The 14,005-nt window shown below is 38.4% G+C and overlaps 1 protein-coding gene across 1 annotated transcript in view; it reads right to left on the bottom strand.

The window, feature by feature from the left end:
- ARFGEF2 (ADP ribosylation factor guanine nucleotide exchange factor 2) overlaps window positions 1–14,005 on the bottom strand; it is a 55,677-nt gene that overhangs the window by 3,939 nt on the left and 37,733 nt on the right. Inside the window, exons 25-38 of the mRNA XM_039498585.1 lie at window positions 13,807–13,976; window positions 12,239–12,390; window positions 11,919–12,091; window positions 8,676–8,836; window positions 7,710–7,840; window positions 7,477–7,606; window positions 6,932–7,067; window positions 5,826–5,964; window positions 5,687–5,741; window positions 5,321–5,435; window positions 4,833–4,963; window positions 3,542–3,710; window positions 2,032–2,170; window positions 760–877 (exon numbers count right to left, since the gene is read on the bottom strand). Coding sequence (XP_039354519.1) covers window positions 760–877; window positions 2,032–2,170; window positions 3,542–3,710; window positions 4,833–4,963; window positions 5,321–5,435; window positions 5,687–5,741; window positions 5,826–5,964; window positions 6,932–7,067; window positions 7,477–7,606; window positions 7,710–7,840; window positions 8,676–8,836; window positions 11,919–12,091; window positions 12,239–12,390; window positions 13,807–13,976 — 1,919 coding nt within the window. The remainder of the gene's footprint in view (window positions 1–759; window positions 878–2,031; window positions 2,171–3,541; window positions 3,711–4,832; window positions 4,964–5,320; window positions 5,436–5,686; window positions 5,742–5,825; window positions 5,965–6,931; window positions 7,068–7,476; window positions 7,607–7,709; window positions 7,841–8,675; window positions 8,837–11,918; window positions 12,092–12,238; window positions 12,391–13,806; window positions 13,977–14,005) is intronic.

Below are 14,005 nucleotides of genomic sequence, written 5' to 3'. Positions count from 1 at the left end.
ATGCCACCACTAAAAGCCAATTTCTGAACTCTAAAGCAGCAATATGATATTTCAGACAATGTGACAGTGCACTAGTTCAATGCCGGAAATTTCCTATTTTGATAACTATGCACAGTTAAGTAAATTATTTTACAGTAAGATAAAAGGTTTAGTAAGTTCTGGCTTTATATTTATTTCTGACTATCAACACACTGATGTGGCAGCTGGTTTAAACAACTCTTCAAGCAAAACTGGGCCACTTGTAACCTTCCCTGGATGACCTACACTGTAGTGAGTACCAATAGCCCCATATTACTTCGCCAGTTTACACTAACCTTCCTCTGCATGGTCAACATTCTGGGGGACGCAGGAAATCCAGGAGACTTTTACATTTATAGCTACAAATTTTCTCCACAATCGCCAAGTTAAATTATATGGAACTAAAGTAACATACGCAATGTAAAACCAAGTATTCTCATAACCTTACATTATTCATTTGTATGTAAAGCACCATGAATATCTATATTGGTATGTAAATAATATTTCTCCACCATATCTTTGTGAATAAGTATATTTCATTGACAGTCCCCTCTGTGCACTGTGGAGCACTGGCAAACTAAATTTTAAAATTCCTACATTCAGCAAAGAAAATTTACAAGTTAGCTAATAAAAATACTGAAAAACAAAAGAATTCATAAACACAGATTCCTTTTAGCAGTAGTGAAGATCAGAGAAAGTATATTTGGATGCAAGTATAAATGATTTCCAGGTCTATCTTACCTTTTCATCACTGATTTTAAGTGTTTTTGTTAAAAGCAACAATAGGAGATTGGTCCAGGCCTCTCTGTGGCTTTCTGAATTTACTGTTATAAAATAGGCCAGTGCTTCACTGCACACACTAAGAAAAAATTACACACATTAGTGCAGATAAGGATACAGCAAACAAAACAAATTAAGTTTATATATGCGTCTGCCATCTGTAACAGCAGTATTTTGTGTTTAAATACGAGCTGCACTTTGAGCTTTTTTTTTTCCTATTTGTATATCATTTTTTTAATAGAGTTTGTTAACTTTAAATAAGTACACTGCTATGTCTCTATAGGTTTTCATTTATTGAAACTGTTACTGATAACCAATCGGCATTAGACTTGCATTAAAACTGATGGTTCTCTACTGGCAGGATGGGAAAAGGTTTTTTCCCCTCAACATCCCTCCCTCCATACTGACATTTTTTAAAATACATTACTATAGTGATCATTAAAGAGATATCAGTTTGATAACCCCATGAAGAGAAATCCTTTCCTGATCCTCAGAACAGGTATAGCAGTGCAAGATTCCCCCTCCAAACCTTTTATGGACAGAAGCGGAGTTTTTGGTCCCTCTGGAAGACTGCCAACAAGAGGCATAATCAGTGCTATTTATTGTGGTGATTTCTGCTATGTTGACTAGAAATTGATAGAGACCTCCTGTTACACACACTGATTAAAGAAATCAACTATAAGCCAATAGGTAATGGTAACCAGACTGCTGCCAGCCTCAGCTGGATTTGAACTGGCAATCTATAAGTTCTCCCCACACAGACTCAATATGAATCCTCTGAGCCTCCAGTCAGCAGCAAGTCATCTTTGGGGTAAGGATGTAGTTGATATCTTTACTACCTCTTGTTGCCCAAAGTTCAAACTGTGATGCAACAGATGCATGAAAAAGTTCATCAGGAATTGGGCTATATGGTGATTGGTGCTCACACCCTACTCATCCCCCCGCTCTCAGCAGGAAGGGCTATCTGGCCACATAGTATCCATTCTGAATGGACTTACTTCTGGTTGCCAAAACCCCTTTATTAGAATGCCCCCTTTTCTATCCCTAATCAATTTATGATCCATCTGCTCAACTACTTTGAATAACAACACGATTAATACTGCATTACCACCCAGAAGTCCCAATCAGGATCAGGGCCCCACTGTGCTATGTGCTGGAAAAACAGTACAAGACAGTCCCCCCCAAAGAGTCTTCTTGAAACCCAAGATTCATTAGGTAAAATACCATTCTTACTTTAGGAGTCGCTGTTGTATAGCATCCCAGGAATCTCTGCGACTTTCATCAACGTACATTCGGAAGAGGATTCTCAAGCAACAAGCCAAGCTGCTGGTCTCTTGTTTTAAAAGATTGGGTTTTGACTTACCCTTGAACCCTAGAAATGAATTCCAATTTGATACATTCATACATCTTTGCATATAGTTTAGAAACAGTAAAAAGTATAATTAAACTTCAAGATACCAGCTAGGCAGACCAACTTATTGTAGTGCTGCCTAAATCATTTTAAAGGATAACTTAATTATACAGAAATTTTTAAAACAACTAATCCTGCAGGCTGTTGACATGACATCTGAGGGGAGCACTGTCAGGGTTTGTCATGGAGCCTTAGGTGGTGTGCAAGTCACTCATCATTGAGAGGTTTAGATTTGTAAAGTACATAGGTTTGGATTTGCCTCTAAAATCCCTGTGTATTTTACTATTCAATCCACATATGGTCCCACAAAACTCAGTTCAGCACACACAACTCTCCTTGCATATTTTATATGGTCTTTTATTCAAAAGAGACCACACATACCCCGAAGTCAGAAGCAAGAGCCTTCCAAAACTGCTTGAACTTACTTTTTTTTTTTTTAAAGTTGGTACAGAATTACCACCAAGTAGCAGCATTGGTCAAAGATACTGCCACAAGGCAGCTCAGTGATTAGAGATAAGCAGGAATCCTAGAAATGCATTTGCCATGGAAAAAGGCAGAATTTGCATTTTTACAGAGAACCTTCTGTTTTTACATTTCGTGAAAAAATAAAAACATACACAGTAGAACCCCGTTTATCTGAGCCTCCATTATCCGGCTCTCCGTATTAACCAAACTGAAGCTGACAGCCCAAGCCCAGCTGCCACCCAGAGCCGAAGCTCTCCAGATTATCCAAATTTTTTATTATCCGATCTGACCTCGGTCCCAATTAGATCAGATAATTGGAGTTTCACTGAACCTATGTATACTGTGGTTAGGGAAACTGAAGTTCAGAGTTTCATTTTAAACATGGAAAAATGCAGCTTTTTATACCTTTGTATCAGAGAATTTTTTTCTTTTTATATATACATATCATGGAAAACTGGGATCCCCGGTGATGAGCACTTCTGTGCAAGAAGACTGGATTCCATTGCTCCCGGGCCAACTCCCCTACCATCAATAACAACCCCCTTCCCCCTACCCACGCCCCCCCAAGGTTATATTGACAAAACTGAATTACATAAATAAAATCCAATGTTTCCCATCATGTTTCTATTTTATTGTAAATGAAGTAGGTCTTTTGATCAATATTTCTATTTTGTAATTAAAGGAATTAGAAAAGTGACAAGTCTAATATAGAACAGTTAAGTAGCACTATGTGATTACAAACTTTTACTATATAGTACACTTGAAAAAAGTCACTTTTGCTGTACTACACATTCCTACCTTAGGGTAAATATTTCAAAAAACCCACAAGCAAGAAAGGTCAATACCATTACTAAGTAACGTGCTCACCAGCTCTCCATAGGACAGTTCGCTGCTCATAATTTGAGTTAAAGGCTTTTGAAAATGAATGAGACTCTTGCAAACAATCCAATAACTTAAAAAGATGTTGTGAAGTTATGTACTTATACATTCCTTGCTCTTCTGTGTCAATGTGGATATCTGCATCCAGCGTGTCTCTCTACACAGAAAATCAAGTTATTAGTGATGGTTAATGGAGAAGGGGTCCAAAAAAAACAACAACACTCAGTTGTGCTACACAGTGAAGTACCCAAATCCAGAATAATTCCATTGTCACGGATGTAAATGAAATTTATTCAAGAATACCAGAGCAAAGTTTGGCCCACAATATCTACACATCTGTTTCCATCAGACCAGTGGGTTTGGAGAATGTTAGGGCTGTGTTCCAGTGCTGTCCTGTGATTTAGTGCTTTCCTTCCTACTAGTGTATTTCCAAAAATACGTGATGTAATTTATTTTAGCAATTAGCATAAGATCAGATGAAAAAAGAATACGACCTCTATTTCAAGGCACAGAGAAGTCCTGTTGAGTGATACAAAGCTCTTGCCTACCCACAGAGGCTGATTCACCGCCTCTGCAGAGCTCTGAAGACTGTCAGACAAGTTAACTAGTCAGACATATAGTTCCACATGTTGAAGTAGATGCTGAACGTAAGAGTTCATCTTTTTTGCCTTAATTAGAGGTTGCATTAATAAAATTTTATTCTTACAAATATAGAGATGTGCACCTATTACAGAAGCCTCTAGACATAACACATTAATAACAGACCTGCTAACTGTCAGGAAGCAGACAATCCCAAAATATCAGCTTCACCTCTACCCCCAAGCAATATAATATAGGAGTTAACAGGTTTGGTGAGGGTGGTTAAGACAAACCCCTAACCCAGCCCTCTACTGGAACAAGCAGGTGGGCTTTGCACAGTGCCGTCAAGATCAAGGTATTTGGACCTGAAACATGGAGTTTCAGAGTTCAGGATTTGTCACTGAAGACAGCCTGCTATCAGCCTCAGAGGTTAAGCCTTGCTAAACAACTAATAACTTCTCCCCTCAACAGAGATGCCCCTTTCAGAAAGTACAGTGTACACAGTCTGTTCAGAAAGGGGAAGTTAATACAGGAAGTTACTCTCTATTGAACCCATTTTTAAATTATTATTATTACAGTCTTAATGGTTGGAAGGCCTTCCACAAACTGTAAAGCACTACAAAAAGTGCTAATTATTACTATGATAGTAAGATGCAAAGAAAAAAAAAGATTATGACGTTCAAAATCTAAGATAAGTTACCTGGGCTGCAGCCATGTGCTCAGCATCCTCCTTCTTGCTAGTTGCTGGGTAGAATACTATGTTGTCAATGGTCTGTATCAATTCCAGCTGCACCACACATTTAATAAGGAGGCCCGCAAACAGTTTCTGGTCTAATAGAATAGAGGAACTCTGGTTTTCAGTCTAGTTTTAGATGCAAACTTATGATAAAGTATGTTAAACTAGAAGACTGAAACTCGTATTTCTACCAGCATCTCCATACCCAGTTATTTTGTGTGTTCTTTGAAGTACAGTACCATATTGCATAGTCAAACATTTTCTCAATTATAGTCATGGTAGAAATGGGAGAGTAGATTATGTGCTTTGGCTAGTAGGTTTTCATTAAAACATTAGGGCACCTGAAGCACAGATTTAGGAACCTCAGCAAGTCGTTGTTACTTAAATGATCTGGGTCAGTGACTAGAGGTTCTGTTGAAACTAAAGACCTTTACAGTGAAATGCATCCTTACTTGCATGAGGCCCGCCTTTCCAGCTGTCGTCTGTGCGATTTGAAACCTGACTCTGTCCCCTCTCCGAAGCATTTTTATCAATACTGCTTAGAGACTGGCGATCTAGGTCCACATCCTAGAAGGGATAATCGAAGATACAAGTCTGTTTATCCAATGTACTTAAAATTTGTTACAACTCAGTTTTCACATAACGTAACAAATGTGGCTTAAGTTTTCTACTATCAAAGTATCGAGATAGTCTTGCATTTGACTTTATGATCAGTTGGGCCTAGCATACAGTAGAGTCTGTATTTAATTCCAGCTTGCGGCTTTACAAACAGATTTACCACATTAAGTATTTCTAAAGAAGAACAGTTTAAGTCTTACCAAATGCTTTTCAGAGGAATCATCCTCCATTCCTGCTGGCCTCCATGTCAGCAAGCTTCACAGAGAAAAGAAATATAATAAATAAATAACCTTAACATGACAGCTGGCCTCAAAACAAATTTATGTTGGACTAACTTACGCATGAGGAATGGTGGTTTTGAAGATTTCTAGCATACAATTACATGTTTGGTCCCAGACTTCAGGACTGAATTTCTGTCCATTTAGTATCACCAGATTTTCTAGACAGTTTGTACCTGATCGAGCCAGCTGTTCATTATCTGTAAAATAATTATCCTTATATATTAATCTCTGAGCTCTTCTAGTCAAACAATGTGAATTAAACATCTTCTGTGCTTGACAGTCATTATGCATGTTTGATATTATGACGCAATTGGTATTTGTACCGAATCTCCAATAGCTCAAAGCCTGCTTAGAGTGTAACCATTATTTGTGTGACTGTAAGCACCAAGATCAGGACCCTAGTGTACAAAGACAGTAAGAATCCCTATTGTGAGGAACCTGCAAGCTAAATAGACAAAGACAAATGGTGAGAGGGGAAAGCGGCACAGAGAAACAAAGCATCTTGCCAAGGTGACTCAGCAGGCCAGTGACAGAGCTGGGAATAGAGATTAGATCTGATGCCTAGTCCAGTGCCTGAGAGGCCCCAAGTCATTTTCCCATGAAATAATAAACTAGGGACCGTGGAGGATTTAAGGACAGTTTGCGTTCAATTCACAAGCCCCCCTTTCCCTCCCAGTCTTCCCTAAACACTCTGTGCTGTCTGCATAAAAAGGTTACATAATATAAAATTCTAACAAAAAGATATAGCAGCTGACCCCATATGTCTCTTGTTCAAGTAAGTATTCTAACTTTTTAGAATGCTCTCCATATAGGTATAGGGACAATTTTTGAAGTGTGAATGTAATGCGAGATTAAATGTTATTCATGCAGCAAACAAAAAAAATGCTTTTTTGCCAAATGAAGAAGGGATAATGGCAAATTCATATTGAAGCAAAAGAAGTTAAAGATCTTTCGTAAGTAGCAGCATGTTTGGCAAAAATTGCAGACAGAGAAAAGTCACTAATGGATTAAACAGCATGAAAAAACATTCTTGCATCAGTTTTACGTATAGCAATAGTGGTTTATTTTCCTTGCTTTGATTACCTCGAGGGAAAAAAAAAAGCTGAAGCATACATTCCAGACATACGTTTAAAAACAATGTGTATATGTATGTAAATAAGCTACCTTGTTTTACACACCAGTGTAACTGTGCAAATATGTCAGGAAGAAGGATCTCATTTAAAGCTTCATAAAACTGCGTGAATACATCACAGATTGCATAAAGTGCATGGTTACATGTAGTTGTCATCCATTCAGATTTCTGCAAGACAATGACAGGCCTTTATTTTTGTTATGGTAAGTGCTGAATGGAAAGAATGGATTCCCATCTTACGGTGCTACATGGCATAGGATTGGCTATACAAAAAGAGAGGAATGTAGTTTGGATAAAATTGAATCATCTTGTAAGTACCTCAAGTCAGAGGTGATTAGAAACTAGATACCATTTGGGCATGGGGACACACACAATACCACTGTCCAGGCTGAACCAGTTTTTGTTTTTGTTTTTTTTTAAAAAGGTACCAGGCGTCAATTTACCAGGGCTAAGAATCTCGCTCCTTCCAGGAACAGTAGGATTTCACTAAGTGGAAGTTTGGGGGGTTTATTTCACAATTGTATGGAAATCTCTTATTTTGTCACAACAACAAGATCCTTCAGAGGGCTTTTGTTACCTCCGTTTGTTGTTCAGGAAGCTTCATATTGTCAAATATCCGAAACACAATCCTAAACAGATCTTGCCACCAGTGTTTTTCAAAGGTATGGCCATAGCTCTTCATTATTTCAAACATCACCGTTAGGCCTCTACAATAAGGAAACAGGGACACAAAAATAAGATGCTAAAATAGTTACCTCTGATCAGAGTTTCAATAACTGAATGCAGCTAAAAAGCAAAGAACCTCATTACCTTGTCCGAACATCTAATTTGCATCGATTAATAATGCAGGAAAGTTCAAATAAAATAGGGAACCATCCTCTGACCCAGACCCTGTCTCCAGGAGCAACATTCATGTCATCACTTGTATATTCTCGCAATACCTGAAAGCCATTTAGAGAAAGATTATTACCTATTAAGTCACATCTAAAAGACTTCAGAATTAAACTAAATTGCATCTTCTAAACAGAATTTGGCTACTCAAAATTTAAGTAAGTAGTGAGAAGTCAAATAAGATATTTGAGTAACCCTTTCCTAATTTGTTTGTTTCTCCAAGTATCTCCATTAACACTTCTAAATAAAAAGATTCATCTAGTTCTATTCCTACTCTAGGTTTAAAAAAATATTTGGCTCTTTTTGTACATTGGAGACAAGATTTCAGATCAACCTCTTAACTGCACCCACATTTACACACAATTGCTCATCTAAATACATGTGTGCACACAGTTCTGCGTAAGTCAATGCTGTGCTCATGCATGCAAGAACTAAGGAACCTGCAAATCTTACAAGATTAACTAACAATGTTAATTAGGTAACTTCAGCCTACATTCTTTTAAACAGAATTACTGTAATATTACATATTTATACAATAGGGATTTGGTGTTAAGCTCTAACAGGATAGGAACTGACATGCAATATGAAAGTTAGATTGCAAGAGTCCTTATTTAGGAGTTAAGAGTTTACAATTTTCGTTTAACAAAGCTGCAACACCCAATTTTATCCAGCTATTTCCACACCTGATTGAAACAAGGTTCTCTCCATTTTCTAAAGAGGAGCGTTAAGTGTGTGTTCTGCTAATGCTAAACAGGTGTCTAATTTGGGGGAAACATTTTAGCATGATATTCACTAAGAACCTAAAGTCTATGTTTAAGAGCAGAGTCTTAGCTACAGGAGTAATCACAGTTTAAAACTAAAAATTATTACAAGAACAGAAAATACCTGTGGTCTTTCTGAAACATATTTAGCACAATAACGGATAAGTCGGATTGCTTCCATACTGGTGTCCGGAAATGCTGCATTACAGGCAAATTCAGATAAACATTTTACAGCATCCTGGAATGAATCTATTGCTGCTGGAAAATGCTGCTGGAAAATATTGGCTGGGGAAAACAAAGGAAAAAGAAATGTCTTAAACATACTAATATTGTATCAGACTTTTTGAGTCGGAGCCTCCACTGATGTAAACCGGCATACCTTCACTGAAGCCAATGAAGCTATACCAATTTGTATCAGCTGAGGATCTAGTATTTGATTTTATCAATATTAAACACTAAACAGTATTACAGAATCAACACACCACAATTTCTTAGTATATACTAACAGGTAAATAGTATTAATATTAAAAAAATCCATTCTATGATAATGATCATTACTATTTCATAGCCTCATTAAAATGGTTTAAGTCTATTTTTTTTTTTAAAGCCACAGATACTCTCGTTAAAGCTCTTTAGATGTATTGTTAAATTTCAAATCATCTTCTATCTGTATGCAAGATGCACAACCTCTCTTGTTTCGGTCAAATAACCCAGAGAGTCCTCAGAGGTTCCGTAGTAAGAGAAACTGACTAGTGTTCAAAAACTGAAGGGCCAGTCAGCATGAAAATCAGATTTGTCTGGAAGTTTTGTACCTCGTAGTTATAACCATAGTAAGATCACTATAACTGATGTTGGAGGGTGAAAAGAAGAAGAGAAAAAAAAAAAAAAAAGGAGAGAAAGTTATTCTGTTAGTTTATAAGCATAATGCTATTAAATACAAAGAGCAGTTAGGCCCTGGTCTACCCTACACATAAGACAGCTTATGTTGATCTAACTATGTCAGTGTACAAACTACAGCTTTGCTCCCACCGATTTAAGTGCCCTACTACACCGACATAACTACTCCACCTTCACGAGGGGTATAGGGCTTATGTCGGTGTAGTTAGGATCATGCAGTGTCAATGTAAACACTGCGTGACTTACATCAGCTATTGGCTGTCTTGTCAATTTCACAGCTCTGCTGGAGCCCTGAAATTGATAAGAAAGCCCAGCTCCCCAGCAGGGCTGCTGCTGGGTCTCTGCTCCAAGCCGGGCTGTCACCCAGGCTCCTGGTGGTGCTGCCTGGGCTCCTCACTCCCTGCTGGGAGCCTCTCTGTCTCCCCCTCGGATCCCAGCAGCACAGAGCCTCCTGGCTGGAAGTCTGGCTGCCCACCCCATCCCCACCGAAAAAGCCTGGGTGGCTTCCCCCCCCGCTCCCTACTGGGAGCAGGAAGGCAAGAAGCCCCATAGGGTAGCTGGGCTCCCAGGGGGAGAACTTCATGAAGCTAAGAGCCCTGGCTCTCAGCCCCACCACACTGCTACTCTTCAGTCGGTGGAAGCACTCCTGGTGAGGACGCACACCACCAACAGAAGGAGGGTAGTGTGGACATCAGCCACCACAGTAATCACATGTAATGTAGACATACCTTAGTTTCACTTTTTAACTCAGAGTCAATTTCTCCCTTGCTGTAAAAAGCATTTAAAACAGCAACAGAGCAGAATAACTTCTACAAAAGTGTACAGCGAATGCTTAAAACTAAGTTTCAGGGCATATATTGCAAGTAATATGCCATCAGAAACTAGAATTACTTCATTTCAAAAACTGGAGTACACAATGCGTACTTTTTAATTGGCTCACCAATATGCCCAAATATCTTTCTAATAGAGTAGATGGCTCTGTAGGGCTAACTCAGCAAGTAAAATATCTAGGACAGGTGATTAATCGCAGTTAACTCATGCGATTAACAAAAAAATTATTTGTGATTAATCGCAGTTGTAATCGCACTGTTAAATAATAGACTATCAACTGACATTTATTATAAACTTTTTTGAATGTTTTTCTACATTTTCAAATATGTTGATTTCAATTACAGCACAGAATACAAAGTACACAGTGCTCACTTTATTTTTGATAATTTTTACAGAGCAAATATTTGTAAACAAAAAATAGTATTTTTTCAATTCACCTCATAGAATATCTCCATTATTAAATATGTGTATCTCCTAGAACTGGAAGGGACCCCGAAGGGTCATTGAGTCCATCCCTCTGCCTTTACTAGCAGGACCAAGTACTGATTTTTGCCCCAGATCCCTAAGTGGCCCCCTCAAGGGCTGAACTCACAACCCTGGGTTTAGCAGGCCAATGCTCTCCCTTTCTATTGTAGTGCAATCTCGTTATCGTGAAAGTGCAACTTACAAATGTAATTTTTGTGTGTGGCATAACTGCACCCAAAACCAAAACAATGTAAAACTTTAGAGCCTACAAGTCCATCAGTACTACTTCTTGTTCAGCCAATCGCTAAGACAAACAAGTTTGTTTACATTTACAGATGAAGATAATGCTGCCTGCATCTTCTTTACAATGTCACCCAAAAGTGAAAAAACAGGTGTTTGCATGGCACTTTTGTAGCTAGCATTGCAAGGTATTTACGTGCCCGATGCGCTAAAACTCCAGCACGTACTGTTTAAAAAGACAGACTGGAGTAAGCACTGGGTGTTAATACGATGCAACCCACCCATACCCCCACAAACAAACAATCTGACCTGACAAAGAGGCCGGGGGGGTTGGGAGGGAGGGAAAGTACTATTGCAACATCTAATCCAGCCTTCAAATCAAGTCATTTGTAGTCTTTTTTTTCTGTCTAAGGAGAAGCGTGAGGGTGGAGTGTCTTAAGTTGCAGTTAATTACGATAAAGGGCTATGAATAGATTATGCTTGGACTGGGGAGAGTTTTCCCTCTAGCCATCCATGACATTTCTAAGGCACCCATCACTGCCTTTGCTGGAAGCTATATATCAGAGATACAGAACTTAACTAAATCTGTAAAGCTGGAGAATTAATCTAGGCGCTCAGATGTATTATATAGGGTTGAGAGAACACTTTCATATTACTATTAAAAGTATTTCATATACCCGATTGGATTCAGATTATATACAATAATACTTACAGATCATGCCATACACTATCAGGCATTGTACAATAGTTTGGTCTTCCATGATACAGAATTGTTTAGAGCCAGGGAGCAGGCAAAACTTAACCACATACTTTAAACAATTTGGACATTTAAAAACACAGCCCCCTCCCCTACAATACAGTTTATTATGTAGACAAGTGCTTTTAGCATGAGAGTATGTTAGTTAAGGTGTTCCATCTGCCAACCACTACTTACTAACTATATGTCCTGTTGTTTGGAAAGCCAACTCCACAATATTCCCATCATGGTCTGAAGCTGCTTGGTGAAATACTGCAAAGATATTCTTCCAGCCTGAGCGAATGTTACCAGCCTGTGAGTTCACCATCTGAGCAATACAGCGTATTACCATGTCACGAATGGTAGGAGATCTTAAAAACAAATTAACCACCATGTTATTTGCCATTGCCTGCACACCGGGGAGCATCCCACCCACATTAGCACAGGAAACCTGGTCACATTTTAAGTTGCTGCATAAACAAACCCAAGCCAAGACAGACGTTTCAGTGCACGCACACCTGTTTTTCTTCATAATGTGCTCAAAGGGCCTCAAAAAGTCTTTCTGGAAACGGAAGTTGGCTAATTCTCCCTTCTCGAGAAACTTCATTGATAGCTGCCTTAATGAATCAACTGCAAAGATGGCCACATCTTCATTAGGGTTACATCCAACCTAGTAATAGAGAAGGAAAAGGGGTGTGTGTGTGTCTTAACGTACATTTAAAAGTTCATGTGAACTATACTACACAAGCCCATCATGGGATTTATTTCCATGACCCAATCTTTATACACCTAAATGGTTTTTACAAACATATAATGGCTAAGAACCCCAGGGATTAGTTTACTAAGGGGCATGAGGGAAGGGGTACACCACCAAACTATCAGGCTAGGAAATGCAGAATTATTTTACGTTAGAGAGTTAGCATATTTGAGTTTGCAAACAAACACTTAGTTTCCCTGTATACTCACTATTTTTCTAGTTTCAATAAGATAACATTTCATAGCAAGAAAAAACCTCATACGCTTGTACATTTTGCTTAAATGCCTAAAGATAGGAACAAAGATGATAATGAGCCGATTTTTTCCAGAGATCCTGACCACTCAGTCACTGACTTCAATAGGAGCTACAGGTGGTCAGTATATCTTGTCGGGAGTGGAAGGAAGTCAGATAGGTAATTAAATCGCAGTTAACTTTAGGTACCTACATCTGAATGCTTTAGCAAGGATTAAGTGTGAATGGGGAAATATTAAATTAAAAGATTCATTTAGAACTATCTAGATAGTTATGCTGCACATCATAGATGTTCCTAGGCTAGATGTTGTGGTTAGACCATATTTTTCTGAAGTTGACATGTGTGCTTTTGCCCATGTTAAAACTAAAGAAACAGACTCCTGAGCTGGTAAAACAAATTGAGAATTTAGATTTATTTATTTTTAAGAGGAGAATCAGATGGTCATTTTTCTTGCTTTGATTGATTGTGTGGAAAAAAGGATTAGCAGTGGAGACTAGCAGGAGAGACAAATAAATTAATCATCCCGTCATAAGGAACACATATGGTTGCTGTCCCTCAGTCTACACACATTTTATAATATGAAACCTAACCAGGCCTCACTGATTCCAAAAGGAAACTGCCTACATAGTTTAGAAAGAAGAGGACAACATAAATCATGTCCTGACGTTCCCAATAAGGGGAGAAAACAAAGGATGAAGAAAGCGGTCATATGATTTCCAAAAACAAACTAAAAAAAAGGGGATGAGGGTGGGAAGGGGAGAGGACAGATATCTTTCCCCTCCTCCTCAAGATAATACAAATATTATGGCCCAACACCACGGATTCAATTAAGATACAAACACATATGAAAGAAAAAGAGTTGGAGAAGTCCTAAGTCTAATGTAAAAAATGTAGTAGCCTCAACTAAATCCATGTTGATCAATACATGTCAAAACCTATGATGTTCTGAATCAGACAAGCCCTCCAAGACATCATCTTGGGCATCTTAATAAGGGAAAGCTAATGAGCATGATTCCAACTGGACTCAAAAATAGTACTACAAAAGCATGTTGTGTAACCTGTAAGTTTTGAATTACCTTATTGAAATGATCTCCAATCACTTGCCATATCCTTGACCATTGCAGTCTAATTCGATTCATATTGTAATACGAGATCTCTACTATCTTCTGCAGGCTAAACATGCGAGGATGGTGTGGGGAAGCCAGCTCGTCCATGGAAACGGCGCACAGCCATCGGACAAAATCAACTGAATATTAAACAGATATTACAAACCAT

The sequence above is a fragment of the Mauremys reevesii genome, linkage group 13, assembly GCF_016161935.1.
Source record: "Mauremys reevesii isolate NIE-2019 linkage group 13, ASM1616193v1, whole genome shotgun sequence".
NCBI classification, from domain to species: Eukaryota; Metazoa; Chordata; order Testudines; family Geoemydidae; genus Mauremys; species Mauremys reevesii.
Note: the sequence above shows the minus strand (reverse complement) of the source record. Positions and strands in the feature narration are given on the sequence as shown.